Source organism: Myotis yumanensis, unplaced genomic scaffold, assembly GCF_028538775.1.
Source record: "Myotis yumanensis isolate MYYU_CA2020_CCGP unplaced genomic scaffold, mMyoYum1.0.hap1 SCAF_13, whole genome shotgun sequence".
Lineage (NCBI taxonomy): Eukaryota > Metazoa > Chordata > Mammalia > Chiroptera > Vespertilionidae > Myotis > Myotis yumanensis.
The window spans coordinates 5,947,094-5,963,452 of NW_027223764.1; the positions used below are offsets into that span (position 1 = coordinate 5,947,094).

The window sequence follows — 16,359 nt, forward strand, 5'->3', positions numbered from 1 at the left end:
GCTCGAGGTTGGTGGCGCCCAGATTGGAAGCCAGCCCACAGTCTCTTATTTTATTTTTTAAATTTAGTTTTTAAAAATATCTTTAATGATTTCAGAGAGGAAGGGAGAGGGAGAGAGAGAGAGAAACATCAATGATGAGAGAGAATCATTGATCAGCTGCCTCCTGCACACCCCCTACTGGGGATTGAGACTGCAATTCGGGCATATGCCCTTGGCTGGAATTGAACCCGGGACCCTGCCAATACTCTATCCACTGAGCCACACTGGCTAGGGCCAGCCCACAGTCTTTTAGACCCCACACCCCACCATCTTTTACTCTACCAGGCTGGGCCAGATTTCTGCTCTGGCAAATCTTTGGCCTTTCCAGCCAAAACATGGGCTTCGTTCTCTATCCTCTCAGGGAGAAGGGACCCCCACCCCCCTCCCCTGCCAGCCAGTCTTCACCCATGCCTCCTTTTCTTCAAGACACGCAGAAGGGGCCTCACCCCAGCCAGGGAGCTGGAGTCAAATATTCCTTTAAAAAAGTCTGGCTTTCTATTCGCAACCAGTTTTTCCCCCCTCCTTTAGTAATATATCATGACCATCTTTCATGCCAATAAACATCATTACACACCATCAAAAACGGCCCGTTTCAAGATTATCGCGGGAAGATAAATGTTTCCCTTGTGCTAATTTCAGCACAGTTTACATGCTATTTTGCAACGAGGGCAAACTGTTTTCTTCTTATTTAGGCATTTAAACTCCGTTTTTTAAACTGTTATGGCATACGGATCGCCTAAGAGTAACAGATGTCTGCTTGATAGAGATGTTCCCAGGGAAAGAATTTACTGCTCCTTGGTCTCCAGAGGAAGGCTGGCTTTGCAAGGATGTGGCTTTGGGTCCACATGTCGCTGCTCTTACCGCTTTAAGAAGAGCGGGGGCCAGGGGGGCGGGGGGGGGGGGGGGACAGGCTGCCTTGCCAATACCTGGAGGTGCAGGTCCTGGTGACTGCGGAGGTGGGTGTGGGGTCCACTTTTCCCAGAATCTTAGCAATAAAATAATTTCTTTGTTACCTCCCCCCCACACACACATTTCAAAATGATTTCTTACAATTGAAATGACTGAGGATGCAGATTTAGAGTTTTTTTTCCTTTTTATTGAATTTATTGGGGTGACATTGGTTTATAAAATTATATAGGTTTCAGGTGTACAATTCTATAACACATCATCTGCATATTGTACTGTGTCTGTTACTTTTATTCTCGTTGCTTACTATTGGTTCCCGTGAGGATGTTGTTAGGAGCAGCCATGAAGTTGGACATTCTCACTCAGCTCCTCACTTTCTGGCTGCGTCGTCCTGGGTGAGGCACATGTCTTTCCAAGCCTGTTTCCTTGACGGTCAGATGGGGATAACATTGATCCCAGGATAACATTCACTGAGATCGTGTATGTCATGAGCGTAGCTGGGTGCCCGGTCATAGGGGATCAGTACAGACCAGTGCCCAGAGGGGCGGTGTGGTCTCCCCGAGGTGAGGCAGAGAAGGCTGGCAGATTTGGACCCATTTGGGCTCTTGACCTCACGCCCTCTGAATGATGGAGGGCAGAGCCCCAAGGTTAGGGAGTTGGATCTGAACGCCAATCCAACGATGGGAGTGGGAGGTGGGAGCAGGAGAGGGTGGGCTCAGAGTTGGAGGATGTGCAGAGGGCAGACGGGGTCAGGGGGACAGCCGGTGGGCGTGGGGCTGGGCAGCAAGGCCAGGAGAGGGCTCCCTTGCCAACCGGAAGCGAGGCTCCTAGTCTGGCCAAGTGGCCAAAGTTAAAGGGAAGGGTGTCTGAGAGAAGAAGGGGGTCGGCCCACGGAGAAGCGGGGAACCCATTGTCACCTCTGGAGCAGGGAGTCCAGGAAATGTCCCCCAGGGAGCCTCTCGCCTCCTCGGGGCTTTCTGGGGCAAAGGAGAGCGATGGGTTCCCAGGGAGGAGCTGCCCCTGAAGTTCTGGGCGGCCGGCCCGGGCTCCCCAGACACCACCCCTCCGAGAGCCACAGCCTTCCTGAGGTTCCCGGCTCGGGCTCACGGGGGCGCTGGTGAGCCGTGGCGGGAGCGCGGCGGGGCTCCCGGCCGGGGAGGTCCCTGCAGGCACCCACGGGAGAACCTCCGGGCCCTGGGCACCACCCCCTGCAGAGGTCTCCCCAGAGAGGGGCCCCTCCCCAGCCCCGGTTGTAAAAGGTCTTTGTGCTAATCAGGTCCTGGAATGTTCTGGTCCGTGCCCGCTGCCCAAGGCCACCGGCCTGGCCTCCAGGTGTGAGCGGCTGCGCGGGGAGGGGCAGGAAGGGGGGCAGCGGCTCTCACCCCTCCCGGCCCCCAGCGGCCCCAGGGCTGCTCAGTGGCGGGAGGAGGCTGGGCTGGCAGGAGGGTTTCTTCCTGTCACTGGTTCTTGACCCCGTCCCCCTGCTCCCACTGGGGCCTCCGCGGGCCACGGAGCCCAGGTGACCCCTCGCGCCATCAGCGGGAGACGGGCTCCTTCATTTCTGAAAGGACTGCTGATTGTTCTAAACCAGGGGTCCTCAAACTTTTTAAACAGGGGCCAGTTCACTGTCCCTCAGACCGTTGGAGGGCCGGACTATAGTTAAAAAAAAAACTATGAACAAATTCCTGTGCACACAGCAGCGGCAAAAACACCCGGCGGGCCGGATAAACGTTTTCGGCGGCTGCAGTTTGAGGACCCCTGTTCTAAACGCTTGGGAAGATGTTTTGATGCGAGTTGATTAAAGAACCGCCGGACTTTGTACAGTAAACCGCCTGGCCCTACACTCACATCAACACGGAGATCAAGGAACGACAGCTGTGCACAGAGGGGAAAAGGCTCCAAACGGGTGGGATCTTACATTTCTCCTTGCCCGCCACTGGGTTTTAAAACGTACATCTCCAAGCCCTCATCTTTTCTCTCTGGAGTTTGTTCTGAAGTGTCGTTATCATTTCTGAAGCTCAGAGCATAAAATTTCACTCTTCCCTCCCCAGCTCTCTGCGATGCGTTATTATTGGGGGAGGAAGGTGGGGGGTAAAACCTGATGTTCAGTAAAGTGCACAAATATTAACTGGGCAGCTCCGTGAATGTCCACATTTGTTTGCACACGTGACCACCACCAGGTCCAGCCCCAGAGCACAGCCCAGAGCATGGGGTACAGTTTTTAAGGGGCATTGTCTCAAGAAGTCCACCCGAGGGCACATGTGCCGACAGCCCTGCACCAGAGGCGGGTGGTGGTGCTGGGGGCCCGGGGGGGGGGGGGGGGGGGGGCGGGAGGTGGGTACTTGAAGCTGACAGCTGAGGAGCTGGTTGAGGGGCGGGGCTTGAAGGATGTGTCTTCAGGGCATGGCTTAGCCTTGGGGCGGATTTAATCAGCGTGCCTGTTCCTGGGGCTGCTGACGAGGCTGTCTTGCACTCTCGCCTCCCCGCTGCACACCAAGTGAGCCCATTTCCCCCAGATCTCAGGAGGCAAAGGGGTGGGAGCCTCTTTTTCAGCTCCGAGAGGCTGTGGGTTTATGTTCTGAAAGATGCTTCTCAGGAAAGACTAGACTCACATTTTCACCCCGAGGGAAAGCAAACAGGAAGTGAGCTGAAAGGGAGATGCAGGAGAGAAAAAGCAATCCCCAAAGGCATTGCTTCAACATGTGCACAAGCGCTTCAGTTTGGGCCCTGGAGAGCTTCGAGGACACCATCAGACGGAACCGTTTCCACGGAATCATAAATATTAACTCGGGAGCTTCCCTGCTACCAGCTGTCCCCGGGAAGCCCATCGCTGCCAGCCGGGCCACTGTCCCCACAGGAGGAAGGTTCCACTGAGCTACAGACCCGGGAAGATGGAGAAGGGAGAGAAGCTGGGGCAGGGCAGGGCAGGGCCAGGCAGGGCCACCGCAGCATGAGGGGCGTGGGTGGGAAACAGGATCTTAATAAGTTCCAGAACCTGGCGTTTGATCTCCTTCAGGGAACACCCTGGACGGTGTATCTATGACGGCACAGTCCCCTGCGGGGAGATGATGCTCAGTGGGGAGGGTGTGTGGTCAGAGAGGCCTCTAGTCCCTTGATTTGCCTTAGGACTGGGACCGCTTTCTCCCTAAAATACAACCCCCATCCTATAGATCGCAAAGCACTCACTCTTCCTACCGATCTCCTCGGAGCCTCACTACAAGCTGAGAGAGAGAACACGCAGGTTATCAATGCGCCCATTGAGCAGATGGGAAAAGTGAGACTCGGAGGCATATGCAGCTGCTGCCTAGGGAACATGGGGGCATTAAGCTTACTTGTCCTGACTGCGTTTCCCCGGCCCGCCCCGTGGACAGCAGGCTCTCGCTCCATCTGAACTTGGGCTTGAAGGGTCATCGAGCGTGGCCTCCCCGTCCCCAGAGTGGCTCTCAAGTACCTTTAGAACTGAAGGCTGAATTGTCATTCTGGGTTTTGTTGGTTTTTTCCCCCGGGCCTTTCTTTGCTTGTTGGAGGCACTTTTTAAAAACCCACTGAATTGTTTGCGAAAATGAGTGGCAGGACACGTGCCAAAGCCTCTTGGGGGGTGGCACTCTGGTGTCTATTCTGCGCACAAAGGAAGGACGCGCTAATTACAGCGGTGGCTGCTGTGGCCCCTGCTCGCGGGACTGCTGACAGCGCTTCATTCTCCGCGGCGTTACAGGGACCCGGCAAGGGCGCTGCTGCCCAAGTTCCTGTTTCCATTTTGTTGTGCTGGGAGGCGGTGGGGAAGGAGGAACAGGGTGTTTCTTGAAAGCAGACGGGGTGGGGGAGGCAGCGTGCGTCACCACGAAAAATGAAGCCGTCTGGGTTCCACCTGCAGCAAGTTCAAAGGGCACGTTAGGGACATGGCGGGTGCTGGTTCTGCGGTGTTTGGCATTTAGAGGAAAAAGCACAGAGAGGGTCTGGTGTGCAGATCCCTCCTCCCAACAAGAACCTGAGGAGCCGAGGGGCCTGGGAGGGGGCAGGGAGGAGGAGAGGGGCGATGAAATACGCGCTGGAGACAGCCTCGTCCACCCAGCTCCCCATCTGGAGACAGTGGGGGCGTCGATCAGCCTGGCATCCGGAGATTCTCAGATGCAACCGAACCTGATGCCACTCAAGTCCAGGCTGCGGGAACCACAGCTTCTTCAGGGGCGGAGCCAGGTAACGACAGTCGTTTGCTTTCATGTGGGAAACAGGTTCCAAGATGCCACTCATCTGTACAACTCTGCCAAGTGTCACACAGGCCTGGAGTGGGCAGGGGCTGGCGTTCCTTTCGGATGCCCGGAAGCAGAAACCGGTGGCCTCTGTGGGGTGTCCTGCTCAGTGTGCCCCCCCCCCCCCACTCCCCAGTGGCTGCCCCAGGAGGATCTGGGATCTGATGAAACTGCTCCCTCATCCATGGTGCTCTCGGCCCCTCACTCCCCAGCAGAGCCCCATTGTGCTGAGCTCACTGGGATGTGCGCTCAGGATGCTGGCTTCTAGGCTTTTCTTTGAGAAATAAATGCGAACTCCTGGATTCCCTCGTTCTGGAGGCTGCTCCGAAATTCTTTCCACGGTCGTGATCGCTCCCTAGCGGCTGGCCTCTTCGGAGGCCCAGGCTGGGTGGCAAATAGGCGTCTCTGAACCCCAGAACCACGTGCAACGAGGTGTTCTCGCCGCGTGGGACGGCGAGGCCTGCCCCTCAGACCTGTGCCTCTCACATCACTCGGGGAGCCTGGGCCTGCGTGAGACGTGTGAGGAAGTGCCTCAGCTACTGAAATGGTCACTCCTCTCCCTCTCCAGTGGATAGGGTTCCATCTCCAGGTTACATGAGCTGATGGAACTTCCTTGTACTCAGAGGCTCTTAGCCCCAGGCTCTTCCCCGCCCCCCGCCCCCTCAGATCCCGTGGCTAAGCTTCTGCACAGCCCCAGGCAGAGGTGGGCGCTCTCGTAGGGAGTGTGATGTCCATCAGCTGTCGGCAGTGAGACATGAGCAGAGCAAGGAAGCTGGGCAGGTCCAGAAGGTCACGGGTGGGAAGCCCAGGTGCCTAGCAATGGACAATCCGCTGTAGGGAGGATCCTGCCCCCAGGTGACTTTTCCTCCCCTGGCATATCGCAGGTCACGAGGTTTGGCCCCCCTGGCCTTTCCTCCAGAGATGAACATCTAGGCCTCAGCTCCATTTCAGCTCCAGGCCCCGAGAAGCAACCAAACCCGTCACTGCTGGCGGCAGGACCAGCTGCTTTGGATAATGACCCCCTGCCCTGGGGCCGCCAATCGATCGGTGGAGACCACAACCCTGAACGGACACACCTGGAAAGCTGCCGAATGTTCTAATGAGATCTTCCCCTGGGGTTGCAGGTTTGCTCCCCAGCCCGGTCCGGGCACGTGCGGGGGGAAACCAGTTGATGTGTCTCTCGCACATCAATGTTCCTCTACTCCCTTCTTTCTCCCTCCCTTCCACTCTCTCTAAAAATCAATTGAAAGAATATCCTCGGGTGAGGATTAACAAAAAATAAAGGTTCAGAAACACGTTCTCTGATGAGCGGCGCGCGGATAGGGAAGAACATGGTCCAACGGTGAACTCAGACCTGGCTGTGGGGTGTGAAGAATGGGGGTGAAAAGGAAGACAGAAGCAACTATTAAGTAGATTTAGGAGGACAGAGATAAAGTTTAAATCCACTTTTCTTTAGGAATAAAAAGATTATTTTTTAAAAAAGTCATTCCTGCTCCAGCTTTTCAGAATTTCCAGAAATGATGTCGCAGAGGTGCACGTCCAGCCACTTGCAGGCGGGCTTGTCTACCGTTTACAAAAACATGAACAAAACCCCCGAACTACACTTTCCAGCCTCAAACCCTCTGTTGTCTTTGGAGTCTCTGGCGAGTCGGGGGCCCTGGGAAAGGGGGGGCCCTGGCAGCTGGGCCGGTGGCTCAGCCTCGATGCTTGGTCCTTGTCCAGGCCACGCCCGGGCGCCACGAAAGGGCCTCTCTGGATCGACAAGGACTTGGTGCGAAGACCCACCGAGTCCGCCTCATTTTTACTGTTTCTCCCCCTCCTTGTGGTGCGGTTTGGGTTCCCTTGTGGGACTGGCATACAGAGGGCTTTAGCAGCAGTGTAGGCAGTGAGGACATAGGCCGGGAGCGCTGGTGAGCTCCGTGCCAACCTACTTCCAGTTAAAGTGGGACCGGGCAGCTGAGGAACTGGAAATGGCAAAGGGGTGAACGTGGAAGGTCTTGGCCGCTGCTGAGAGGTGCCTGGGGCACCCACCCACTGTGCCAGGGGGTGCCGGATCCACAGGGCGGTGCAGAGGGAGTGACCCCACCTGCCCCCGAATCTGCAGCCGGCTGTGCCGCCGGGGCCAAGGCCGGGCAGCCCGTCCTGCTGGGGACCACACTGCGCTCCCAGGCCCAGCATCAGCCAGGTGCCAAATCTATTCCTGCAGATACAGAGGGTGTTCCTGGTGCACAGACCGCCATCTGCACAGCCCCTGGGCATTTCAGCACAGATCCCGCCATTCCTGCCCGGTGCGGGCCAAACAGCCGGTGCCAAGCCGCGGTGGCTGGAGGAGTTTCGGGAAAACCCAGGAAGCGGCTCAGACCTGCCAGGGGCCTCACGCTGTCCAACCCGCCCTGTCCTGGAGCTAGACCTCTGGGGGGGACGCGGGAGCAGAGAGTTCCGACTGGGTCTTTGTTATTCCACGTGGGACGTGCTGGAAACAAAGGAGCCAATAGACCACATGGGGGAGGTCAAGGCCACTGGAGCTGCTGGTGGCTTCAGGATGCAGTGGACCGGGGCCTGGCCTCAGAGGTCTCAAACCCAACCACCGAGGGCTTAGCCAGGGGTGGGCAAACTTTTTGACTCGAGGGCCACAATGGGTTCTTAAGCTGGACCGGAGGGCCGGAACAAAAGCATGGATGGAGTGTTTGTGTGAACTAATATAAATTCAAAGTAAACATCATTATATAAAAGGGTACTGTCTTTTTTTTTTTTGGTTTTATTCATTTCAAACGGGCGGATCCAGCCTGCGGGCCGTAGTTTGCCCATGGCTGGCTTAGGCACATGGGAGTGGACTTCCCAGGAGAACCTGGGGCTGAGGGGAGGGTGAAGGAAGGGGGGGGAGGGAGCGGGTCCGAGACTGTAGACCAGGAATGCCAGAGCCGGGCAGAAAGACAGACAGCGATGAGCAGACAGACAAGGAGCAGACACTACACCCCACCTCCCCCCCAGTGAAGAGAGGAGAACCAGCACCTGCCGAGAGCTGCGTGCTCACAGTGCGGGGCTCATTCAGGCCTCACTGCAGCCACCTGCCCTCCGGAGCTCAATCCGAAATTCCACCCCCACCTCCTGCCTCTCCTCTCTCCTTCCTTCAGTTTCGATTTGCTTACATGTTAAAGAAAAACGTTTAATTTTGACATAACTGTAGGTTCACAGCAAGTGGCAGAGACAGTGAGAGGGGCCCCTGCGCCCTTCACCCAGGTCACCCCCCCCTCCCCCGGCTACAGCTCATGTCACCGCAGAGCAGTACCGAAGCCGGACACTGACCTGGGCCTCATGGGTGTGGGCGGCTTTGTGTGATTTTTTTAAAAAAATATATTTTATTGATTTTTTACAGAGAGGAAGGGAGAGAGATAGAGAGTTAGAAACATCGATCAGCTGCCTCCTGCACATCTCCCACTGGGGATGTGCCCGCAACCCAGGTACATGCCCTTGACCGGAATCAAACCCGGGACCCTTGAGTCCGCAGGCCGACGCTCTATCCACTGAGCCAAACCGGTTTCGGCATTTTGTGTGATTTTTAAAATATATATTTTCATTGATTTCAGAGAAGGAAGGGAGAGAGAGAAACATCAATGAAAAGAGAGAATCACCGACCGGCTGCCTCCTGCGTGCCCCACGTTGGGGACCAAGCCTGCAACCCGGGCCTGTGCCCTGACCGGGAATCAAACGGTGACCTCCGGCCCATAGGTGGACGCGCAACCACCGAGCCACGCCGGCTGGGTTTGGTGCCATTTCTATACGTGTGTGCATCTGTGTAGCCACCACGGCAGCCAAGATACACACTGTTCCACCATCACAAAGACTCTCCCGTGCTAGCCTTTGTCCCCCCAGCCTCTGAGAAAGAAGCCCAACTCCCTTCCGACCCAAACAGGTTGTTGTCTGTGTCAAACCCCCCACCCTTTGCTGGGTTGAACTCCAGGACACCGAAGGCACCACAGTCACTAACCGCTCTCCCGCCTTCCGGTCTGACACGTCCTTGGCCTCTCCAATGACCACACTGTATGTGTGTGTCTTCCACACCTTTCGGCCAGGTGAGCCCCAGGAGCGCAGACCTTTGCAGCTCTTGTTCCTTCCTGTACCTCCAGGGCCAGGGACAGTGCCTGGCCCACAGGAAGGGCTCAGCAAACACTTGTGGAAAGAGCGGTTTCGCAGAGGAAGAGATTTGGGTTTGGGGAAGGCGGTGGCGGAGCCTGGTCTCGCCCCGCTCCCTTGGCTCCCAGCCCACCGCACCCCCGCGCCGCCCGCTTTCCCCTCTCCGGCCAAGCGTGGGCAAAGCGCTCTCGTGTCTGTGTTTCCCTTGGCTGGAGGGGTGCCGGCCGGGGTTTTCAAATGAAACTTTACTGACAGCCCGCAAAGCCCAAAGGGAAATAAACAAGGGAAACACGAGGACTTGTAAAATGTTGAACTTGTGAAACAGATTTTTTTTCTTTTCTTTCTCAGCACGTGGTGTTAGGCACGAGTGGGGTCCCAGAGAGGACGGAAAGGGAGACACCCACGCAGAATGCTTGGTGCCCAGTGAAGCATGATAGGGTGCGTGACACTACTTTTAATTTATAAAAAATGTATTTTTACTGATTTCAGAGAAGACGGGAGAGAGAGAGAAACATGTGCCGCGCCAGCACGCCCGAGGGTGAGCCTGAGAGGGGGCGGCTGAAAGGCTTAGAAAAGACAGACAAGAGAATGAAAGCCGCGTCTCGGTGGGACACTGCTTCTCTGAGACAGCGACCATGCCCACAGCCGTGTCTTTATTTTATAGCAGACGCCACGAGGCAAAGTAGGGGCGTGGTCAAGATGTTTACAACATTCTCGCAGGTTTCAATCCTACTCCACTACATGCACCTGAACTCTATCCAGCCCACATCACTCAGGCACGTGGGGTCACGTGTTCGGACCATAGGTTCAAGCTTATAACTACAGCTGTTGGCTATAATTGTGCTGGGAGGGCCCTGCCCTCCAAGCTGGGACTTGCACGTGGCCATGAGAAGACTGTGCCCTCTCCTCAGTCCAAGGCAGTGGTTCTCAACCTTGGCTGCACATTAGAATCACCTGGGAATCTTTTTAAAATCCTGATTTCTGGGCCTCATCCTCCGGAAATTCTGTGTCTTTGTTACTAATGTTGTGGCCCCACCCCATAACAAAGAAACAGAATTTCCGGAGGATGAGGTCCAAGGCTTGAACCTGTCCAAAACACTAGCCGCTCTCCACAGGAACATTAGTGATAGCCTGGCCAGTGCGGCTCAGTGGTTGAGCAACGGTTCGATTCCCAGGTTTCAGGCTCGATCTCCAGTAGGGGGCATGATGTTCCTTCTCTCTCTCCCTCCCCCTTCTTCTGAGATCAATAAAAACATTTTAAAAAACCATCTCCCTTCCTCTCTCTTTAAAAATAATCAATAAATAAAATTTTAAAATAAGATGGGTCGGCAGGGCTGTGGGTGAGGCAGGGAACACCAGCAGTGCTCTGGGGCCGATAGTCTATTGGCCTACATTACACTGACGAGACGTTTAAAAAAAATAATAAAAACGATACATGAAAATGAGGTTCCTATTAGGAAACCTCCCGGCCTCCAAACAGCAGGTAGGAGCTGCGGGGAGGGGGTGGGGAACCGGCCACATCGCCGCTGGAGGGACAGCCTGGCGGTGATGTTAGGGACTCCACATGACGCCCTGCTCTTGCGCCCCGTGGACTCTGCAACCCTTTGCTCACCAGCCCCTCTTCCTCTCTCCCATCCCAGTCTCCCAACAAGTGGAATCCTCATTCCTCTCCTCTAATCAGGACAGGCACCTGCCCCTGGGAGGCGAGGGGAGGGAACTGCTGCGAGTCCTACGTTCTGGGTGAGGCGTCTGTGGCGGGAGCGGACCCAGGCCCTGTGCCGGAAGGCGGGCAGGAACAGGCCTCCAGCCCTGGTCCCCAGCTCAGGGCGCCCCTCACCAAGTGCCTGATGGAATCCCTCTCGCTCTGGGGCTGGGCTGAGGGTGAGATGAGCTTGGGTCTAGGCGCCCCCCTCCACCCTGTCCTGAGGTCAAGGATCAAAGGGTCCAGAGACAACCAGGTGACTGTCCCCCGGGGACGCCCTCTGTGCCGGGTGCCACGTGTGGTCCCCTGAAGCCTCCCGCAGCCCGCGGGGCCGGTGTTCCCCATCCTACAGACACCGAGGCTCAGGGCTCGGGGCCGCCAGGGTTCTAGTCAGAAAGGGGTTGTCCGAGCCGGAACCTGGCTCATCCTACCCCTGAGCTGCGCAGGTGGGAGGGGGCTTCGGGGTCTCAGGTCCTAGGTTGGTGCCTGGGTTCCGAGGCCCTCGGGGTCCTGCCTGCAGGACAGGCGCGGGGCAAGCTGACAGGCAGAACGGCCCCTCCACAGAGCCCACCCGAGCTCTGGCGTCTGCCACGGAAAACACGCCATGTCACGCCCGTCTGGCCTCTCTCCCTCTGCCTTCTCACTGGCCGCCTCTTGGTGCCATGGCCACCTGCTGGGCCTGGGATCAGAAGCCAGTCGGCCTGGATAGGGTTCGGGGCGATGCTGAGGCCCTGCCTCCTGGAGATGGCCGCTGTGGGCAGGCCCGGGGTGGCCAGGGCCCGGGCGGCCTGTGGGTGGGCCGAACCGCGCACCTGCAGGCGGGTCCACTCAAAGGCGGTGCTGGCCTCGCGGGGGCAGCTGTCCAGTGCACGGGGATCAGGGCGGCTCCGCAGAAGGAAAGAAATGCAGTTCTTTTCATTAAGGACTTTATTTCTCTTAAAAAAACGACAGTGGTTTGATCTGGACACAGCAGCACTGCGACGCGTTCCACGGACACAGACCCAGCGCGGCAGAGCCCAGCCGTCATCCCAGCCACGACCCCGAAAGGGAACGACCCCCGAGAGGGAACCGCTGTCACTCACCCACGTCATGTGTCCCTGAAGAAAGTAGGTCCTTTGGCTACGAGGGTTATTATTCTACCACCACCAACAGCCACTGAGCCCTTCCAAATGGAGCACATTTGCGTTTCATCTATTATAACATGCCTCCTCGATGGCCAGAAAGGCATCTATAGATTCTTCTCCGGAAGTGCCTTCGCCCCGAGGGAGAGCCAGCCTTTCCGGTTTGGCCACTGTCTGCAGCGCAAGCCTCGAAGGTCAGACCAGACGGGCACGCGGCCGAGCAGGGTCTGTCCCGCGGGCCCCGTCCAAAGCGCCACTCGGTTCAGAGAGGAGTGAGCTCTCCGCCTTCCCCACTCACAGCTCCGAGCTTCAAAACTTCAAAACGCACCCATTTCACACCGTCTCTCGGCAACAGGGGCTCGAAGGCGAGGAGGCGCTGCCTCGGCCGGAGGGTGGGGCCTGAGCACGGGAGAGGCGCCCTCGGCAGGTGCCAGCTCGCGGGGACAGAGCACACGCAGCCGAGAGGACAGCGATGCCGGCCGCGCTCCGCTTCACCGCGGCGGACTCCTGCTCGTCCGTGGCCGAGGTTCCCCCTGGCGAGGCCGCGTTCCCTCCGTGCTGAGGTCTGGGTCGGCAGCCCACGCGGGAAGGTCGGTGGGAAATGAACTGGTGGCCTGAGCCTTTGGGGAAGGGACAGGGTGTGGAAGAGCAGGGGCTCCCTGGTGGGCGGGCTGCTGGGGCGGCAGGGAGCCCGGCTCCCGAGGCCAGGCCCTGCTAGGCGGCCACACCCCACTGGTGCCATCCACGCCACGAGTGTCCCCAGAACTCACACCTCGTGTCCGGGCGGGCGCGTGTGCCTAGAGCCGGGCCACGCTGCTGTCTTCTGCGCGGTGTGGCCGCCCCCCCGCCCCCCAGGCTGGGTGTCCCCTCTGCGAGAGCAGCTCGTGAGGAAACAAGCAAACCGGCCTGGCAGCTGGGGACATGGCCACCCTGAGCCATGGGGCAGGGAGCCGCCCGAAGCTCGCGGCCTCGGAAGGGGAGCCGACATGGCTGTGGGGCCTCCTCCTCGAGGGTGGCCGGGTCCCGTGACACCCCGTGATGCCACGAGAGCTGGGGGGCGGGGGAGGGTGAGCACTCGTCCCCCATCCCATCGGGGACAGCAGCTCGTCTCCTGAAAAGTGGGAGCAGAGATGCCTCTGCAAAGACCCCGTCTCTCCTCGAAGGCATGGCGTCCGAGGACTCAGGTGAGGAAACGGCACGCTTGGAGGAAGGACGGCTCTTCTGAGGGAGCTCAGAGGCTGTAGAAGAGATTAAACCCACTCACCGTCCAGCTACGCCTCGTCCCGGACAGGTGGGTGGGTGGGAAGGTGTTGTGTTTTGTTGGTTTTTTAAATTAAAAAACACCTTTTTTAAAAATGCCGCTATAGGAAACAAGTGGGGGTAGAAGGGGCGGCGGAGGGGGGAGGGTCAGGGACAGGAAGGACCCGCGGGGACTGGGCTTGGTGGGAGGAGGCCGGTTGGCAGGCCCTGAATTCGCTTCCCTTCTCTGGGGGAGCCAAGGGCCCCAAGGGAGAGAAGGCTGGCGGCCCTGACCTGTGTCCGTGGGCGCTCTGGGGACAGGCTCCTGCTGGCTGAGCCATCAGGGACCTGCACTTCCGTGGTCTGAGCTCTGGCCACACAGATCTGTGTCTCTCGCCCCTGGAGGACTCCCCACGACAGACGGACAGCGTGTGGGCTCAGGTATGAAGACAGGCTGCCTTCTCAGCGCCAGTCCGTGTGCTAAGGGCTGGGTCCTGAGAATTGGGGGAAAGAAATGAACGTGGTGGCTGGTGACTGTCCTCGTCATGAAGAAAGGACGGCCAGCAAGAGCTCGGGGACCTTGATGTACGGGCCGAAGAGTGTCCGCTTCCTGGCAAAACTGAACGTAGCTCTGCATTTCCCTTGTCTTCAGCCCACGGAGCGAAGTGGGGCAGCCTCTTGAGACAAGAGCAGGTCTTGAAGAAACAACACGGCACATTGAAGGGATCGGCGGGAAGCCCACTGTTTCTTCTCTCCCATTTGTTTGTAAAATGACCTCAAAATGCCCGTCCCAAGGTCAGGCCCCTCTCGAGCAGCGGCCCCAGGACCATGGGCAAGGCTTCGGGACAGAGCCTGGAGACTGGCTGACATGCTCGCCACTTCCCCCTAACGCTCATACCCCAAGGCTGCCTGGGCCCCTGAGCGATGTTTGCATGATCACACCTGAGACCCACTGACAGCGTGGCTCTCACACCCGTGGGGCATCAGCGGGACCAGCAGAGCCTCAGAACGCTGCAGATCTCTAGGTTTGGGGTGGAGCCTGGAACCTGCATTTTACAGGAGATGCCGGTGCAGGGCCCAGACCAGGAGAAACCCTGCAGCTGCCTGGGCTGGGCCAGGTCCCACTGAGGCTGACAGGGTCCCCGGGGACTCAGCCAGGGAGCAGGGGAGCTGCAGAACTCACCCTGTGCAGGGCGTGGCGAGGACGGATTTGCTCCTGTCACCTTCTGGAGACAGCAGGGGGCCAGCAGCTCCCTAGGACCGACGGCCATGCTCTAAAGGCCAGGCACTGCCTCCTGTGCCCGGAACTTTGTGGTCCCAGGTTAGAGCTGGCCCCTGCGCCCCCTCTCCCAGGAGGTGACCGTGAGCTTGTCTTGAGCTTCTTCGGTGGCCCGGCCTCTCCTTGGGCAGCCATTTGCTTGGAGAGCCAACGCTGTCTGTACCACCTGGGCCCACGCATCTGTGGGGTCCCGGGCAGCTCTCGAGACCTTATGACCCCTATGACTTAAGGATTGTGCCCGGAGTCCCTGGCAAGCCCCTCCCCTCTCAAGGCTTATTCAGGGTGACCCAGTGACCCCCCTTGGGCCATAAAAGTTTGGGACACGGGGGGCTCCATGATTACTCCTTATCATCGCTACGCTTCTCTTAGAATAAAACAAAAATCCCCAGACACACGCCTCTTGAAGACACACTGGCTTTACAGTCAGAACCTGCTTAGAAAGAAAGGGGCCCAGAGAAGATGCCGAAGGCGCCGGCGCGGCGCATGGCCGTCTCGCAGGAGGAAGAGGGGGCCGGGACCCAGGCAGTGAGGAGGCGTGTGGATCCCACGGAGCTGGCCCCAGGCCACTCCACGGGCCCCGCACAGGGCGTCCTGGCAGGGGGTGCAGTCCCAGGTGCGTCTCTGAGCATTTAATTCCGATTCTTCCAGGTGACCAGCGGGCGAGGGCAATGCCCGGCAAAGGTTAGAGAGATGGATGCAACCGACCCTCTCGAGGTGAAACGTGAATCGTTTTCTACCTTTAATAAAAACGTTTTCTCATTTGAGGCTGTGGAAGTCTTGAGTCACATTTTTTTTTTTTGGTAAATCCCTCCCCCCCCCCCCCACCCCGTCTAAAATGTCTGGAAACACATGGCTTAACAGTGGCTGCACAGAAAATATACACCCTCAAAGTCGGACTTTCATTTAAATACAAATATACAAAATGTAAACTGAGGCGATAGAGAAATTTACAAAACTTTCCTTTAAAAATAATAAAGACAAAATTCAGTTCTAGTTATGATGCTATTAAAATACGTGCAAGTCGTCGTATCCGATTGGATTTCTATTGCAATAGTCGACAGAGACAAAGCCAGTCCGCCCGGCTCGAGGGCCGCGTCTGCACAGACCTGAGTGGCACCTGAGGAGCCCGAGGCTCCGTGCCGAGGGCGGCGCCTCCTTCCTTCGCCGGCTCCGGGCGGGCTGCCCCGTCCACCCATCCGGAGTGGACGCTCCGCCGGTCACAAGTTCTGCTTCTAAGGACAGGGTCTAGCCTGTCCCACGTGGACTCCAAGGCCAAGCGGCAACTAGCTGCTTCCGGTGGAGTTGGAGCTGACGTGGTTTGAGTTTATGTGGTGGTTAAAACTGGTCTTGGAGTTGGGCGAACTCTTGGAATTGTTCTGATGCTGGGAGAGTGGGCAGGGGAGAGGGAGAGAGAAAGCAGGTCAGTCCCGCCGAGCCCAGCGCTGCGGCCCGGGCGCCACCGGGGCCCCTGAACCTGAAGACAGGGCCTCGGGGCGGGGCTGCTGGCCGGCAACCGTGCTGCGTGCTGCCTTTTGCATCCTCCCTGCAGACATGGCTGGACCCAGCAGTGGTTTTCCACCAGTTTTCCCCAGGGACACTGTCTGGAGGGAGACATTCTACAACAGGAGGGTGGGGGTGCTGCTGGCATCTGGTGGGTGGAGGCCAGAGCGGCTGCTGAGTATCACCCGG

General features: G+C 57.8%; 1 protein-coding gene and 1 long non-coding RNA gene across 3 annotated transcripts in view; both read right to left on the reverse strand.

Annotated features, from left to right (window-relative positions):
* Positions 1–11,940: 11,940 nt before the first annotated feature.
* Positions 11,941–15,484, reverse strand: LOC139021690 (uncharacterized). Its single transcript, XR_011473533.1, has 2 exons — positions 13,686–15,484; positions 11,941–13,390 (listed from the first exon to the last, which is right to left on the reverse strand). It is a non-coding gene; the product is annotated as an uncharacterized lncRNA (long non-coding RNA).
* Positions 15,485–15,555: 71 nt separating this feature from the next.
* GRK5 (G protein-coupled receptor kinase 5) overlaps positions 15,556–16,359 on the reverse strand; it is a 178,373-nt gene continuing 177,569 nt past the window's right edge. For both annotated transcript variants that reach the window (XM_070432166.1, XM_070432168.1), the window contains one exon: positions 15,556–16,052. In XM_070432166.1, the coding sequence (XP_070288267.1) occupies positions 15,954–16,052 (99 nt within the window). In that variant the 3' untranslated portion in view covers positions 15,556–15,953. The remainder of the gene's footprint in view (positions 16,053–16,359) is intronic.